Source organism: Kogia breviceps, chromosome 7 (genome assembly GCF_026419965.1).
Source record: "Kogia breviceps isolate mKogBre1 chromosome 7, mKogBre1 haplotype 1, whole genome shotgun sequence".
NCBI classification, from domain to species: Eukaryota; Metazoa; Chordata; class Mammalia; order Artiodactyla; family Physeteridae; genus Kogia; species Kogia breviceps.
In genome coordinates, this window is record NC_081316.1 from 75,596,677 (window position 1) to 75,611,010 (window position 14,334).

Consider the following 14,334-nt stretch of genomic DNA (forward strand, 5'->3'; position numbering starts at 1 on the left):
ACCTAAATAGACATTTCTCCAAAAAAGACACACAGATGGCCAAGAGGCACATGAAAAGATGCTCAACATCACTAATTATTAGAGAAATGAAAATCAAAACTACAACGAGGTATCACCTCAGACCAGTCAGGATGGCCATCATCAAAAAGTCTACAAACAATAAATGCTGGAGAGGATGTGAAGAAAAGGGAACCCTCCTACATTCTAGGTGAGAATGTAAATTGATACAGCCACTATGGAGAACAGTATGGAGTTTCCTTAAAAAACTAAAAATAGAACTACCATATGACCCAGCAATCCCACTCCTGGGCATATACCTGGAGAAAACCGTAATTCCAAAAGATACATGCACCCCAGTGTTCATTGCAGCACTATTTGCAATAGACAGGACATGGAAGCAACCTAAATGTCCATCAACAGAGGAATGGATAAAGAAGATGTGGTACATATATATGATGGAATATTACTCAGCCATAAGAAGGAATGAAACTGTGCCATTTGCAGAGACGTGGATGGACCTAGAGACTGTCATACAGAGTGAAGTACGTCCAAAAGAGAAAAACAAATATCATATATTAATGCACATATGTGGAATCTAGAAAAATGGTACAGATAAACCTATTTGAGAGAACAAACGTATGGACACCAAGGGGGGAAGGGGTGGTGGTGGGATGAACTGGGAGATTGGGATTGACATATATACACTACTATGTATAAAATAGATAACTAATGAGAAACTACTGTATAGCACAAGGAACTCTACTCAGTGCTCTGTGGTGACCTAAATGGGAAGGAAATACAAAAAGGAAGGGATATATGTATACATATAGCTGATTCACTTTGCTCTACAGCGGAAATGAACACAACATTGTAAAAACTGTTATTCCCCCCAAAAAAAATCGTCACAGAAAAAAAAAAAAATTAGTTACAATATAGCTTTGCTAAAGTGAAAAGAAAATGGGCTTCCTGCCGAGGGTGGTTTCCTGCAAAGAGCTGCTTACACTCTGTCAGCTCCCAGGAAGCTGCTTACACTCTGTCAGCTCCCAGGACTCCATGCTCTCTGGGTTCTCCTCTTACCTCTGTGGCTGCTACTTCTCAGCTCATCCGCAGCCTCCTCCTTCTCCACCTGAGCTAAGGACAGAGATGCCTGTGGCTTGGTCCAGGGTCCTCTTCTCATCTTTCCTCATGCTATGTCCCCAGACAGTCTTATCCATTCCCCTGGCTTTAAATACCATCTATATTCTGAATATCTCCAGCCTAGAGCTCTTCTCTCACTTACTTTGGTATATCCAGCAACCAACTTTACATCTCCACCTGGATACCTCACAAACATCAAAAATCTTGTCCAGAAGTTAACCCTTACCTCATTGCTCCTCCTCAGTTCCTCAAACATCTCCACATCTTTTGTATCCCGAGGTGTTCACACATCCTTCATCCTCTACCTGGGAGGATCCTCCCTCTGCTATAGATGTGGCTGACTTCTCATATTTCACGTCTGTGCTTCAGTTACTCCATCTCTGAGAGGCCTTTTCTGGCCACTCAATCTAAGCAGATTCTCTCCTCATTATTTTCTGTCATTGCACAGAGTTTGTTTCTCTCAAAAAAGTTATCACAATTTGTCATTAATTTCACATTTTTTCTTTCCTTTTTTGGGCATTCTCTCCTGCTGTGCTCTGTGTTGTCAAAGACCTTTTCTTCTGTTTTCTAATGTATCCCCAGCACATTACAAGGTGCCTGTGACTTAGCACTGGGTAGATATTTACACGAATGAAGCAGAAGATGGACTGCAGGTATGGGATGACTCTGAACGTTTGGTCCACCTCCATCTTCCTCCTCTTAGTGCCCTGGAGCTCCCAATGTCTGTCTGTCCACTCAGAGCATCTCCTGGAATAAGAATAAAAGTGGATTTGAGAGCAGGAGGAAAAAGGCAAGCTGGTGCAGTACTTGATGTCTGGGGGCCTAAGGAGGATTCATGGACTAAGGCCTTTATAAAATCTTAAGGTAGAAAGATTGAAATAAATTCAATCCAGAATGAGTTTCCTCACTTCCGGCCAGGAACAGGCCAAAGACATGGTTTGGTTTTCAGAAGTTCCATCTGTCCCTGAAAGGACGCCCTGTACTTCCTTCTTCTTGCTAGTGGGAAGACGAACGGGGACCTGGATTGTGAGGCCTCTGCTCCCGTGCCGACTCCAAGCTGCCTAGAGGGGTTTAGCCAGGAGACCAAGGCCAGGATGGAGGAAGAAGCATACAAGAAGGGGTGAGTCAGCCTTCAGCAGCCCTGAGGTCACCTGGCATTGCTCAAAAGATACCTTCCCATGGGCCTTTCCTGTCTCTTAGAGGATTTACGGAAGCAACCCGTGGCCCTGGGACCTCCTTGCCTGAGTAAGGAACTACATAGGAAAGAGCAGTACTGTTCCACAGGAAAGACAGGAGGAAACAAAGCAAGAGGGTGTGGTTAGATAATAACTAGGCTGCCCTCTTTTTTAGGCAGAAAGCCACCAGAATGATCTGGAAATCAGGGGCCCTGGGTGGGTTCCTCTCGGTGGTGCCTGAGGCTTCCTGACACATGCCCAGAGCAGTCACGCCACTACCAGCAGTGCCCAGGAGCAGCTGCAGCCCCACTTCCTGGAACTGCCTTAGCCATCCCTTCTTCCTGTCAAAGGAGTCCCCTCAACTTCCAGCTGCCCCCTTCGCTAATTGAGCTTCAATAGCACTTTTGGCTAGTTGTCAGTCACTGATGAGGCAGAATACTGAGCAAGGCCCCAGCTGAGCCAGGTAGAGAAGTACCTCTGACCAGGTACCACATCCTGAGCTTCTTTCCCAGTAGCTCCTGAGGGAGATACAGCTTCCCTCTGACATGGAACCTGTGGGCTTCGGTGTGGTGGCCACCTGCACCGTGGTGGGGTTGCCCCAACCCAACTGTGCTAGCCTTAAACACTCAGCTGTAGGACAAGCAAAAAGTATGTTCAGGGTAATATTAAACCTGGGAGAAGGAAGTCAGAGGGTTTCTCTTGGAAAGCCTGTCTTTTCACCCACACCTGTCCTCTCTACTTAGAATGCAAGGGAGCCATCAGCTTTGTGAACATTTACTGTGAACCTGTGTGCCTTTCACTTTCACAAAGCTTCCCAACAAGCCTGTGTGACAGGTGTCACCTTCCCTAGGTCAAGCCATATGCCTGGCACTTCCTCAAAATGTTCCAACATCCGTGCAATGGGTGCCAGCCTCTCCTTTTTACAGGGGAGGATCTGAGGCTCCAAGGCCACACAGTCCTTAGCATGCAGTCCTCAGCCCTCCCAAATCGTTTGTAGAAGAATCCAGCCAGGAGACTCTGCACCCATATTTTTTCCCTGTCTCTTTTGTCACACTTTCACATAAACAGGAAGAATGGCTGAGGGGTGAGGGGAAATCATCCTGACAGGAGCCACCGTAGGATGCGGTGGAGCTTCCCAGCTTTTTCCTATTGTGTGGAGCCACAGGAAGTGAGTGTGTAATCATCAGAGATGTTCAGTGCCTCCTCTAGCAACTCAGGAAAGGATGCTCCGCCCCGGGCCTTTCCAGACTCAATTGTTCGTTGTTGCCTCCCAGATACCAGGAAGGTCTAAAGAAGACCAAAGAGCTTCAAGACCTGAAGGAGGAAGAACAGAAGACCGAGAGCCCTGAGGAAGCTGAAGAGGCAGAAGAAACTGAGGAAGAGGAAAAGGAGCAGAGAAGCAGGTTGGAGCCCTCGCCATTGCTGAAATGGGTCCCAATTCATTTCATTGCACAACATCGCTGGAGGTGCCAGTCCAGGCCAGTAGTGGGTCTAGGGCCCAAGGGAGCAGCCAACAGAAACCAAGAGGGCACTCATGTTGGAGGAGGAGACAAAGGAAATCCCAAAGAGCTCAAATAGTTAATAAGAGGATGTTTACAAGAGCTGAAGGGTCAGGGGTTGTCAAGGGCTGGGCCGGCAGCAACCAGCAGTTCTCAGGAGCTGAGAAAATGCAAGGGACCACAGTTAGCTCATTACCCAACCATTCCCATTTAAGAGCCAAGGTCAAGGAAGTTGGCCTGAAGCCCTAGAGGGGAGCTGGGACAGAGAGAACACAGGGAGGTAGGGGATGAACTCAATTTTGTGGCAAAGGTAGTGTCCAACAGGTTCCTTCCATGGTGATCAAACAAGTTTGGTCATCTGGACATTGTTTTCACTTTGCTTTGGAAATACTTGGATTTTTCCTTTTTAATATACTTTGTATTTCAAGTGCATTTTCCACTAAGTCATGAAAGATATATGTAACAGTAGATAAAGGTAATGTAGATCCTGCATCTTGCCCTACCTGTACCCTGTGGATTTAGCGACATATCGACATCCTGGATTTTAACGGAAGGCCTCAATTTCTTATATCTGGCCCTATTATCTCTGTCAGTACATTCAAACCAGAAGTCTTGAATTTTGATTTTGTATGGAACACTTCACCAAAATCATTATTTTTAGACTCCCAGGTTACCTTGGGGTCCAGGATAGCTTCAGCCAACAATGATCAATTAATCTAATCAGCTGCTACCTTTGAGACAGGGTATGTGTCTGTGCCTCATTGCTGGCAGACTCTGGAAATCACATGCACCCAATGAATAAGGTAATAAAATGAGGATTAGAAGTGAGATGGACATGCTTCAAAACACATAGGAATGACTGGGAGAGCCTAGTTGGTGGAAGATTCAACCAGAGTGAGAGGTGTCAGCCTGCATGAGTCAACCCCAGTGTTCAAGGGGAGAGCTGGAGAAAGGGCTTCACTGTTGGAAACAAACCTGTGCAAGGGCACACCACCTCCCCTAAGGAGAGAAGCCCAGTTTTCACAATGAAAACACAGTCCCTATTCCAAGTGGCTGGTTCCTATCCTTCTTGGTCTTCTGTCCCTCCTGGGTGTCCTCTGCTTTTGTTTTCTAGGCCACCAGACTATCTTCTCTCCTTTAATGCAGTCAAGCCCAGGCCTGGACTTCAGCCCTTTCTTTGGCTCCCTTCAAAACAGAAACAGAGGCTGGGACTTCTAATCCTTCCAAACACTGAGAAAGAACAAAAGAGAACTAAACAGAGAGAGTACATGAAATATAAACAGTCTGGTTTACAAAGCACAGGGCTGGAATCCTTATCTAGCTAATCTGATCTTGGGAGATTGTCCCTCCCATTTCATGAAATCCCAGAGGAAGTGAGCCTGTGCCTGGCTTCCCCTCTGTCCAGCTCCTGGTCAGCAGCACATGGCAATGGCCGCCCTTTGCATCCATCGTCCAAGAGTATCCTCTTGGTCCTGCGGATCCTGAAAGGCCTCGTTCTCTTTCCCAACTTCTGCTCCCTCTCAGATTCACTTCTTGGTCTTATGAACATGCCTGTACCTCAGGTGGTGGATACCAGGCATCAGCACAGCCCTGAGATGGGTCCTTAGCCTTCAGCACATGGTGTAGCTTCACCTGTTCAGGTCCAGCAGTGTGGCATCATCTTCTCTATAATGACAGACACTGCTATCATAGAAACTGCCCAGCCACAGTTACAGGGTCCCTTCCTCACCTGTCACCAAAGCCAGACTAGCCCCGAGAGCTGCTGTGTTCAGTGCCAGGCAATCTATTCATTCTCAAATCCCTTACATACACAGTTGCCTATAGGCCCCTGTACTCAAGCATGATTCCGCCCCCCCCCCACCCGCCGTGAAATTTTGGCATCTCACTAACAAACAAGGTCTAAGGTTGTTAAAAGTTCCATGTCCTACTTAGTGCATTTTAAAAACACTGGGCTAACCCCAGCAGCTGACCCCTTATTTAAGAGATTCAACATCAAACACTAGAGTCTTTTTATCTGAATCTCTCCTCTATTATAATAATATGTAATAATATAATCTGCTGTCAATATTACTTTCTGGAGGATCAGCTTAAGTGAACTTTGGGTGAATCAACCCAATATCTTAACCATATTAAAACTCAGAACACAGTTCTTCTGACATTTAGGTAATGCATGGAACAAGTGAGACTCGTAAGATGCAACAGGGAACTGTTGTCTTTTCTCCCACTGTCTGTTCACACTGGCTTTTGGGGGTTGAGATGATATTAGGCAGACTCCTTTACTCTTCCAATAACTCTCAGAAAATAGAAGTCCTCTGGTCAAGTTTAAGTCCCAAGAATAACCTCACTTCAGCAATGAAAATGGCCAGTTCCCTGAAATAGTCCAAAGCCTGAACTTCTCCTCATACCCCCTGGCCTCCAGCTCCACTCTGCTTCAGGAAGGAAGCGTACAGTGGAGACAGAGCTGACTTCTTGCTCTCTATCACTCCTGCCCTCCACCCCAGCTTTGCTAATGCAGCGCCTGACCTCTCCAGAGCTAACGTTGGGAAAAGGGGTAGGAAAGGTATTACCTGACTGGTCTTATTGTGAGTGGGTTCCAGGCCTGAGCAGGCATTTAAGGTTGACCTTCTGATTTTGTTCAGTGTGGTGTTTTATGGGACCTTCAGAGAAAAGCACCCCTCCTATCCCCCAGCTCACACGTGTTCACACCATTTCTGAGGATCTCTCAACTGCAGGTCCCCTTATGAGGTCGAATGCAGCTCTTCTGGCCAGCTACTTAAAATCCTTCTCTCGGTCCTTGGGCAGCTGGAAGTATACCTTCCACGCTCAGCTTCTAGGTAGCTATTCCAGGCAGGGTCTATGACATCTCATGCCAGCCCTCCTTCTCCTGACTACATCCAGTTAAGATGAAATATGCACCTTTGACCCACCAGTGGTGGGAGGATGGTTTTCCGTACTGTGGCCCCCTGCTCTGATGCCACCAAGCAGTTCAGCAAGATTCTCACTCTTCACATCTCTCAGGTGGGAGTCACACACAGTCTACTCACTGTGCCCCCAAATTGCAACATATCGAGCTGGCCAAGCAGCATCTCCGAAGCCCCTCTCTCCAGGCCCAGGTGAGGGGGCAGCAACCTCACCCCTCCCAACGGAGGAGGAGGTAGAACTCAGAACAACCAAAAATTGATTTCCAAAGGAATTCTATTTCTAATCTAACTCCATTTCTAACAGCTTTTGTAGGCTGGAAATGAGTAACCAGCTAAGGGTCACGAAGCCAGATCTTGCCCTCCTCCTTTGCCAGCCCACTTAAGGATGGGGTGAGAGTGGGATTCTCCCTGCTCCAGCAGCTTGTTTTGGAGCCCAGAAATACAGCCCAAAAGAAAGACTGTGTCTTAGCATCCAGTTGTATCTGAATAGAAATTAAAGAAACTAAATGGGGCTGAAAGAAACTAAGTTTCCATTTCCAAATTCTCTCTCCCCAAAAGTTGTGAAAGTAGCCAATGATTTTCATCTCAGCTCATGTACTCACTGTTTCGCTTTGCTTAATTTTTCTGAAACAATCATCAGTGGGTCCCACATGGAAGAGAAACCAACCAGTGCTTTAAGCATCCAAGGCAGGCACCCTGAGCATCTGATCCCTTTCTTCGGAGAGTATGTGTTGAGTCTCTGTACCACTGTCAGGCACCTAGCTCTGAATTAGAGCTCTCTGCTTCTCAGCAAATGGTCTGCATATTTCATGTCTGTGTGAGCCTCAGGATCTTCAGAAAGCCCTCAGGTCCCTTTTCTCACCTCTTCCATTTGGTGTTCCTCAGTATTCTCACTGTTATTTTTTAAAATAGATCCGGGATTAGAAACAGGAAGAAATTCTAGCTTAATGAATGCGTCCAAGGCTTCTCCAGAGAGCTCTAAGAATGGACTCTTCAAAGCAGACCATCTGACCAAATGTCTTTTCAAGGAGCCACAAAAAAGAGTGGAAAAATTGAAAGGCAGCTGGGAAAAGAGGAAGAGGAAAAAGTGGAGTGAAGCAGGCAAAAAACAGGGGGAGGGATGAAAGGGAAGGAGGGAAGAGAGAAAAGAGAGAGTTGAGAGGGAAGAGAAAAGTGTGGAGAGAGCAGAGAAAGTGGAGGAGGGGTTATTTGGGAATGAAGATTAATAGGGCTGAGAAAACATCTTGAATAAGTCACCCAGAGGTTGCTGGAGGCTACGGGTCCTCTGGAGGCCCCTGGGACAGTTTGAAGTGAGCTCTTGAGATTGATCTGGTTCCTTGAATTACTTGTCGAGTAATTTATTACTCGACATTGAGAGTCTTCTAGGAGTTAGTTTATCACAGTCCTTCCACTCTAGATACAGTCAGATGTGGAACTGAGGACAACAAATTATGCATCTGAACATGGAGGCGGGGACAGGTTAGAACTCGGAACTGATCACTGATACCACTAAGTGCAGAAAAGCTGTCGGTCCTGTCTGGATGCATGGGAGAATGGGTCAGCCAACCTGGTATCTTGGGGCTTGGGAGAGTTCAGATATCGATGACCATCTCATGAGTAGATGAGGGCATGTGCGAATGGATGAACGATCACACAAATAAGTAGAGTGTTCTGGCCTAGACTCTCCCGATGTAAAGGCTATAGACTGGTGGCATCAAAATCACCTGGGGAAAAGTTTTAAACTATAGATTCTTAGACCATATGTTTGGAGATTCTTATTCAGTAGACCTGGGGTATTTTGAATAATTGCTGCCAAACAACTCTATGCACAGCTGAGTTTGACAACCACGGCTCAAGACAACACGGAGAGTATTCCAGATGGAAGTTCTGGGCATCGTATATGTGCCCAATATACTAAACCCCCCACCTATGTCTTTCATTTGACAGCAAACTTGAAGAATTGGTTCATTTCCTACAAGTCATGTATCCCAAACTCTGTCGGCACTGGCAAGTCGTCTGGATGATGGCCGCAGCAATGCTGGTCTTGACTGTTGTGCTGGGGCTCTACGGTTCCTATAACTCTTGTGTGGAGCAGGCCGACGGGCCCCTTGGGAAATCCACTTGCTCGGCAGCCCAAAGGGACTCATGGTGGAGCTCAGGACTCCAGCATGAGCAGCCTACAGAGCAGTAGAAAACCTGACACCCAGCCAGTGCCCTGCTCCAGTGCACAGCCTGCTGCCCTTTCCCCAAGCATGATGTGTCAGGCCCGGGCATGGGCACACCACTGCTGCGTCAGGGGAACAAGCAGGGGTCCTTTCACACTCGGCACCCCTATGGGAGCTATTCACACACAGTAACTGATGTTCTTGGAGGATCAACAGAAAGCATCAGTGGACAAAGAAGTGGCCTTCACCAGGGAACTCCAACGGAAGGGACAGTTGTCTGCGCCAGCTCAGATGGCTGGGGAGAAACAAAACACCTTCCTTATAGGCGACGGTGCGAAGCCCCCTCCCCCTCGCCATTTTCCTCTCTGCCATCGATCAGAAATCAGCAAGGATTGTGTCTAAAGGCTAACTCTGCCCCCAAGGATCAGACCTGAAATTTGGAGTCTCACATGAATATCTTCCCACGTCCCATCTCATTCTTACTGACACTCCTTCAGCCTTCTCTTCTCCCCTTTGCAATCAGAGTTTCTCTTTACAGAAGTCAGAAAGGTTTCTCAGAAAAACATTTAGGCTGATTTTTAGCTCAGTGCTTGAAATGAAATGGGAAGATGTAAATGAACATATATTCCTCTGTACACATGCACAGAGCACACACAGACGCACAGCACACGCATGCACAAAGCCAGCTACCCTCCAAACGTGTGCTCTGGGTGTGTGTTCGGGTTAAAGCCAACCCACAGATTTTCACTAGGTGTGGGGGCAGCCACCAGGCACCAGTTCAGTGAGCTTCCCACGAGGACTTAAGCTGTTTGAGAAACACTGAAAATCATGGCTTCCATGGCAAACTTGCTGGTCTCCATTTCCAGGGCTAATTCTGAGCTGCTGTAGAGCACAGTCTATCCCCTCTTTGTTCTCTCTGGCTGAGAGCAGTTAATCCGCCTCTCAGGGGGAAAGAGGAGACACGATGCACTTTCAGCTTCGCTGTGCCCACATGCAAGTGTGCATCTCCACCGCAGTGTTCCAGTTTCAGTGGCATTTCCAACCAAAGTGTAGGTCTCAGAGCATTCCCATCGTTCAGCAGAAAACTGAGAGTGCATATCCCACCACCAGCTGGACTTCTTGCTCCACCTTGACAGCTGCCGTCTGCCTTCTTGCCTCATCAGTTCTGCAGGGTGCTGGTTTCTGTGTGGGTTTTATGGTGGTGGCTTTGCTGTTGCTTTTGTTTTGCTGTTGACATTTGTATTTGTTTCTGACACTCACATGGAACTTGCTATGAGCCAAACACTGTCTTAGGTATTATATAGGGATTCATTCATTGAGTCCTCAAGAAAAATAAAAAACTATGACTCTTCCCATTTTCAGATAAGGAAACTGAAGCACAAAAAATGCAAAGTAACTTGCCAAGGATACCCAGTTAGTAAATCATGGGGCTGGAAGTCAAACCCAGCCAGGCTGGCCCCAGGAGCTGTGCTCTCAACCCCTGCACTAAATTGCATCTTCCAAAGGTCTCCTAACTGGACATCTTACGTTCCAGTTCCACTTCCCTGAGTGGCCCTTCAGCCACTCCAAGCCATTTCTGGTTCCCAGACTAAATTGTTTTCTCTCACTAGTTTTTCTTCTGCTGCTCTCCTCTTTTCTTCTGGTCACTCCTCAGGACCAAGTGCAAAACTCATCCCCTCCATACACCTTTAATGGCCTCCCTCCAACTCCCCACCATACCCCACATAATAGGTCACACCCTTCTCTGTGCCTTCTGGCACTTTTGAAACATTTTCATTACTACTACTAATGACCATTACTATAGTGTATCAGAATAACTAATTTACGTGTCTGCCTTTCCTAGCATTTTTCCTCAAAGACAAGAACCATGTCTTACCCATTCTCTGGGTAAGTGCCTAGCATGGTGGCTGATGCTTGGGAGGGTATCATTAAATGTTGGTCAAGAGAACAAGTGAGCATTCAAGGGGGTGGAGAGCAGTCTAGGAACAGCTGACGTTTTTCATACTTCCCGACACCAGCATCATCACCACCACCAACTCAATGAAAACAAAAACATCTTTATTAGCCTCGACTTATTCCAGTATTTTTCAGTCTACTCTGTGACCTGATTAGCAATGATATTTCCAAGCTCAAGGGCTAGGCTTGATGCAAACACTCCTTTCAGAAAGACCCACCTAGGTTAGGCCCCACTGTAAAAACAACCTGTTGTTTTAAGGGGGGCATCCTTTCCAGTGGCTAGAAAACCACTGTGAGAGAAGCCCAAGCCAGGGTTGACCAAGGATGTGCCATTAAGGTAAAGAGGTGCAGATCATGGCAGACGGACTTTGGCTGCATGGATGGATGGTTTGCCCTGCCTCTTCCAGGGGGGACTGGATACACTGGAGGACGTTTAGGCCCTCAAAGCCAAAGACAGGATACAAATGGAGCTCCAGAGAGGCTGGCTGTGGGGCAGGACTCTAGGCTGGCAACATCCAGTCTCAGCCTCCCGTGAAGAAGGACCAGGCTGAGCTGGCCCATCGCCCACTTGGTCACAGGGTTCCCACTTTTGTTTCCTGTTGAGACAAAGGCCAGGAGAGGAGCTGCAGTGAGCTCTTGCCCCTCCAGCTGCTCCACAGAAAGGCCTGCAAGAATGCTTCCAGTCGAGGCCCTCAGCCAAACGACTCTGTGAGTAAAGGGAGGTTGAGGACAAAAAGGAGCGAAAGAGTAACCACATTTCCAAGAGCATTCCTGAAAAAGGACTCCTATTTCTTCAAGAAAAGCAAAGATGACCTGAGGCGATTGGAACTGTTGCCAAGGCAGCAGTGAAATGGACAGAAACAGGCCCTGTATTTCCAACAGTGATATTGATCTGAAATAAAAGTTCCCTTCAAAATGCCTCTGAGGTCTGACATTTCTGCTTGGCCCTAGGACTCTGTATTGCTCCCTGTGTACAGTCTGGCCGAGTAAGTAGAGAGGGAGATGCTGGATTTGTGTATCACTGGCTGTCAGCTCCTAATGTTGTTAAAGCTCACACAGGTGTGCTAGCCTTGAAATATAGAGTGTCACATACCTGAGTTTGAAAATAAAAGCACATTTCCAAACCTTTGGCAGCAGCTGAATGCCTCCTCATTTTGTGGAGCTGGGCCACAACCTTGCCAAACCCTGAATTAGAATCTACTTTCGGATAACAGTGCCTCGAAGAAGTCCCCAGCCCTCGGGTCACTATGGGCTCCCTCGCAGGGGCTGGATCAGTTCCTCTCCTTCTTGTCCTCATTCCTGATCCTAGTTTCCTGTATCTTCCTGACCTCGTTTTTTGTTGTTTCTTGTTTTTTGTTTTAATTCATACATTTTGCTGTGATAGAGACTGTTAAGTTTTCACCAGTCTGATTTCCACATCTAGATTTTTTTTTTAAGATTTTTTTTCCGTGTGGACCATTTTTAAAGTCTTTGTTGAATTTGTTACAATATTGCTTCTGTTTCATGATTTGGTTTTTTGGCTGCGAGGGATATGGGATCCTAGCTCCCCAACCAGGGATGGAAGCTGCACCCCCTGCATTGGAAGGTGAAGTCTTAACCACTGGACCACCAGGGAAGTCCCTAGTTATATTTTTTAGTCTTTTCTTGCAGCTAGGGGCAAGGGAATGCAGACCTTCCAGATCCAATTTCCTACATAGACTCTCCTGCCCAGAACTTTATATCCTCAATATTCACCCTTCTGCCTGCCAAATTCAGAGCATCCAGTTGAGGACCTGATGCCCAAGAAGTTGGTGGGACCACCAGGTAGAAGCTAAGTCTTTGAATGGGCGCTCACAGAATTCAACTGTGACATGAGCAAGAAATAAAATTTTAGTATATTAAGCCACTGAAATTCAGGAATGTTTGTTATAGCCATTAGCCTACCCCAACTAATGCATACAGAACCAGAAACAGGGTACTTCAACAACAGATTTTCAAAATATGAGACCCTGGCTTAGCAGTCAAGTGGCAGGAAACCAGAACACTGATATCAGGGACTAGAAATATGGTGACCTATGTTGTGAAGAAAACAAAAATATTTGGTAAAATCATACCCATGGTAACTTGAAAGACAGTCCATGGGCAGCCTATAGCTCTAGGAGGAGTGACTGGAAAGAATCAGAGTGTTGGAGTGTGTGAACCTTTATTGGCTGCCTTTTGAGAGGTATTGCAAGAAAAAGAAGTACTTGGGAAAGAAATGGCTATTTGGAAACAGAAAGGAAAAAGGATATAGAGTTCTTAGATTGAGGCTTAGAAAACCTGACTGCTTCTAAACCTCAAACAGACTGAAAAGAGCTTGAGTGAAAAAGAAGCAATAAAACTTTTCAGCTGAATTAAGATCAGAGCAGCCCTATGGTAAAGGCCAGATTAAGAATATGGCCCTTTCATCTGTGGTTTCTAATGAACTCAGGGTAGCCACCACTAAATTAAAGAGGGGGGAGCATAGGGCTGAGAAAAAGAAATACATCCTGAGAATTGTGACTGGGAAAGGATTTGGGGTGTGATTATTGCACATGGAATCCAATGGAAGCAAATAGATCAGAAACCTAAGTTTGTGAGAGAATTGTATTTATTGTACAGAGATCAAGCCAGGACTAAAAACTCCTTTGATTGTTAAGTTAGAAAACAACTTTTGGGATCCTAAGCTTATGTCAGCAGAAAGCAGATTGTACAAGCTGTGCTACCCCCAAGGAGCCCGTACTCCCTAATTCCCACTACAAATGTGGCCAAGGAAGATTCTATCCAATGAAGGTGGACATGGGACATGAGAGTTTCTCCTAGAAAGCAGAATCGGGATCCAATCAAAGGTAGGTAACTGTGGTTGACAAAATTTCTAAAATGCTTCCCCTCAAGATGTACCCTCTACCCCAATCCCTGGGACTTTTGAACGTGAGACATCACTCCTGTTATGTTACATGGTGTGGTTGACTTTCAGTAGGGAGACCCTTTCTGGTTCTTTCTTTCCCTTCCTGTCTTCCTTCCTTCTTCCTTTTTGTAATACTTTAGCAAATGCTTGAAGGCTAACTGTCTTTCAGGTGTGATGCTAGGTTTAAGGATAATGACGAAGAGAACACAATTTCTGCTTTCCTGTCTCTCTGGCTCCATGGTGATAGAGGAGTCATGTATATTTCTGAGGTCCCCATAGCCTAGGTCTTGTGCTCACCCAAGTAATGAGGTCTAAACTACAGCTATTTAAGGGATATACCCCTGGTCCCTTAGAAGCTCTCTATGTTTGTGCAGAGCAGATTCTCCTTTCATTATTGGTATCTTCCACACCAGTATCTAACTTTATGACCAATAACTTTTGTACGGGAAAGAACTAGTTATCCATACACTATTCCTATAAATGACATTCCTTTCAGAGAAAACGAATAACCCTTTGCCCAAGGCATTGCTCTCAAGCCAGAATTCCATAATTGCCATGGAAGATAAACCACTGAAC

At 46.2% G+C, this 14,334-nt stretch overlaps 1 protein-coding gene across 19 annotated transcripts in view; it reads left to right on the forward strand.

Moving 5' to 3' along the window:
- IRAG1 (inositol 1,4,5-triphosphate receptor associated 1) overlaps positions 1 to 13,596 on the forward strand; it is a 166,083-nt gene extending 152,487 nt beyond the window's left edge. For 18 of the 19 annotated variants that reach the window (XM_067038619.1, XM_067038616.1, XM_067038614.1 and 15 more), the window contains 3 exons: positions 2,138 to 2,257; positions 3,587 to 3,715; positions 8,680 to 11,769. In XM_067038619.1, coding sequence (XP_066894720.1) covers positions 2,138 to 2,257; positions 3,587 to 3,715; positions 8,680 to 8,923 — 493 coding nt within the window. In that variant the 3' untranslated portion in view covers positions 8,924 to 11,769. Of the gene's footprint in view, positions 1 to 2,137; positions 2,258 to 3,586; positions 3,716 to 8,679; positions 11,770 to 13,514 lie in introns of those variants that run through there. The other variant, XM_067038618.1, reaches the window with a different exon arrangement.
- Positions 13,597 to 14,334: the final 738 nt, after the last annotated feature.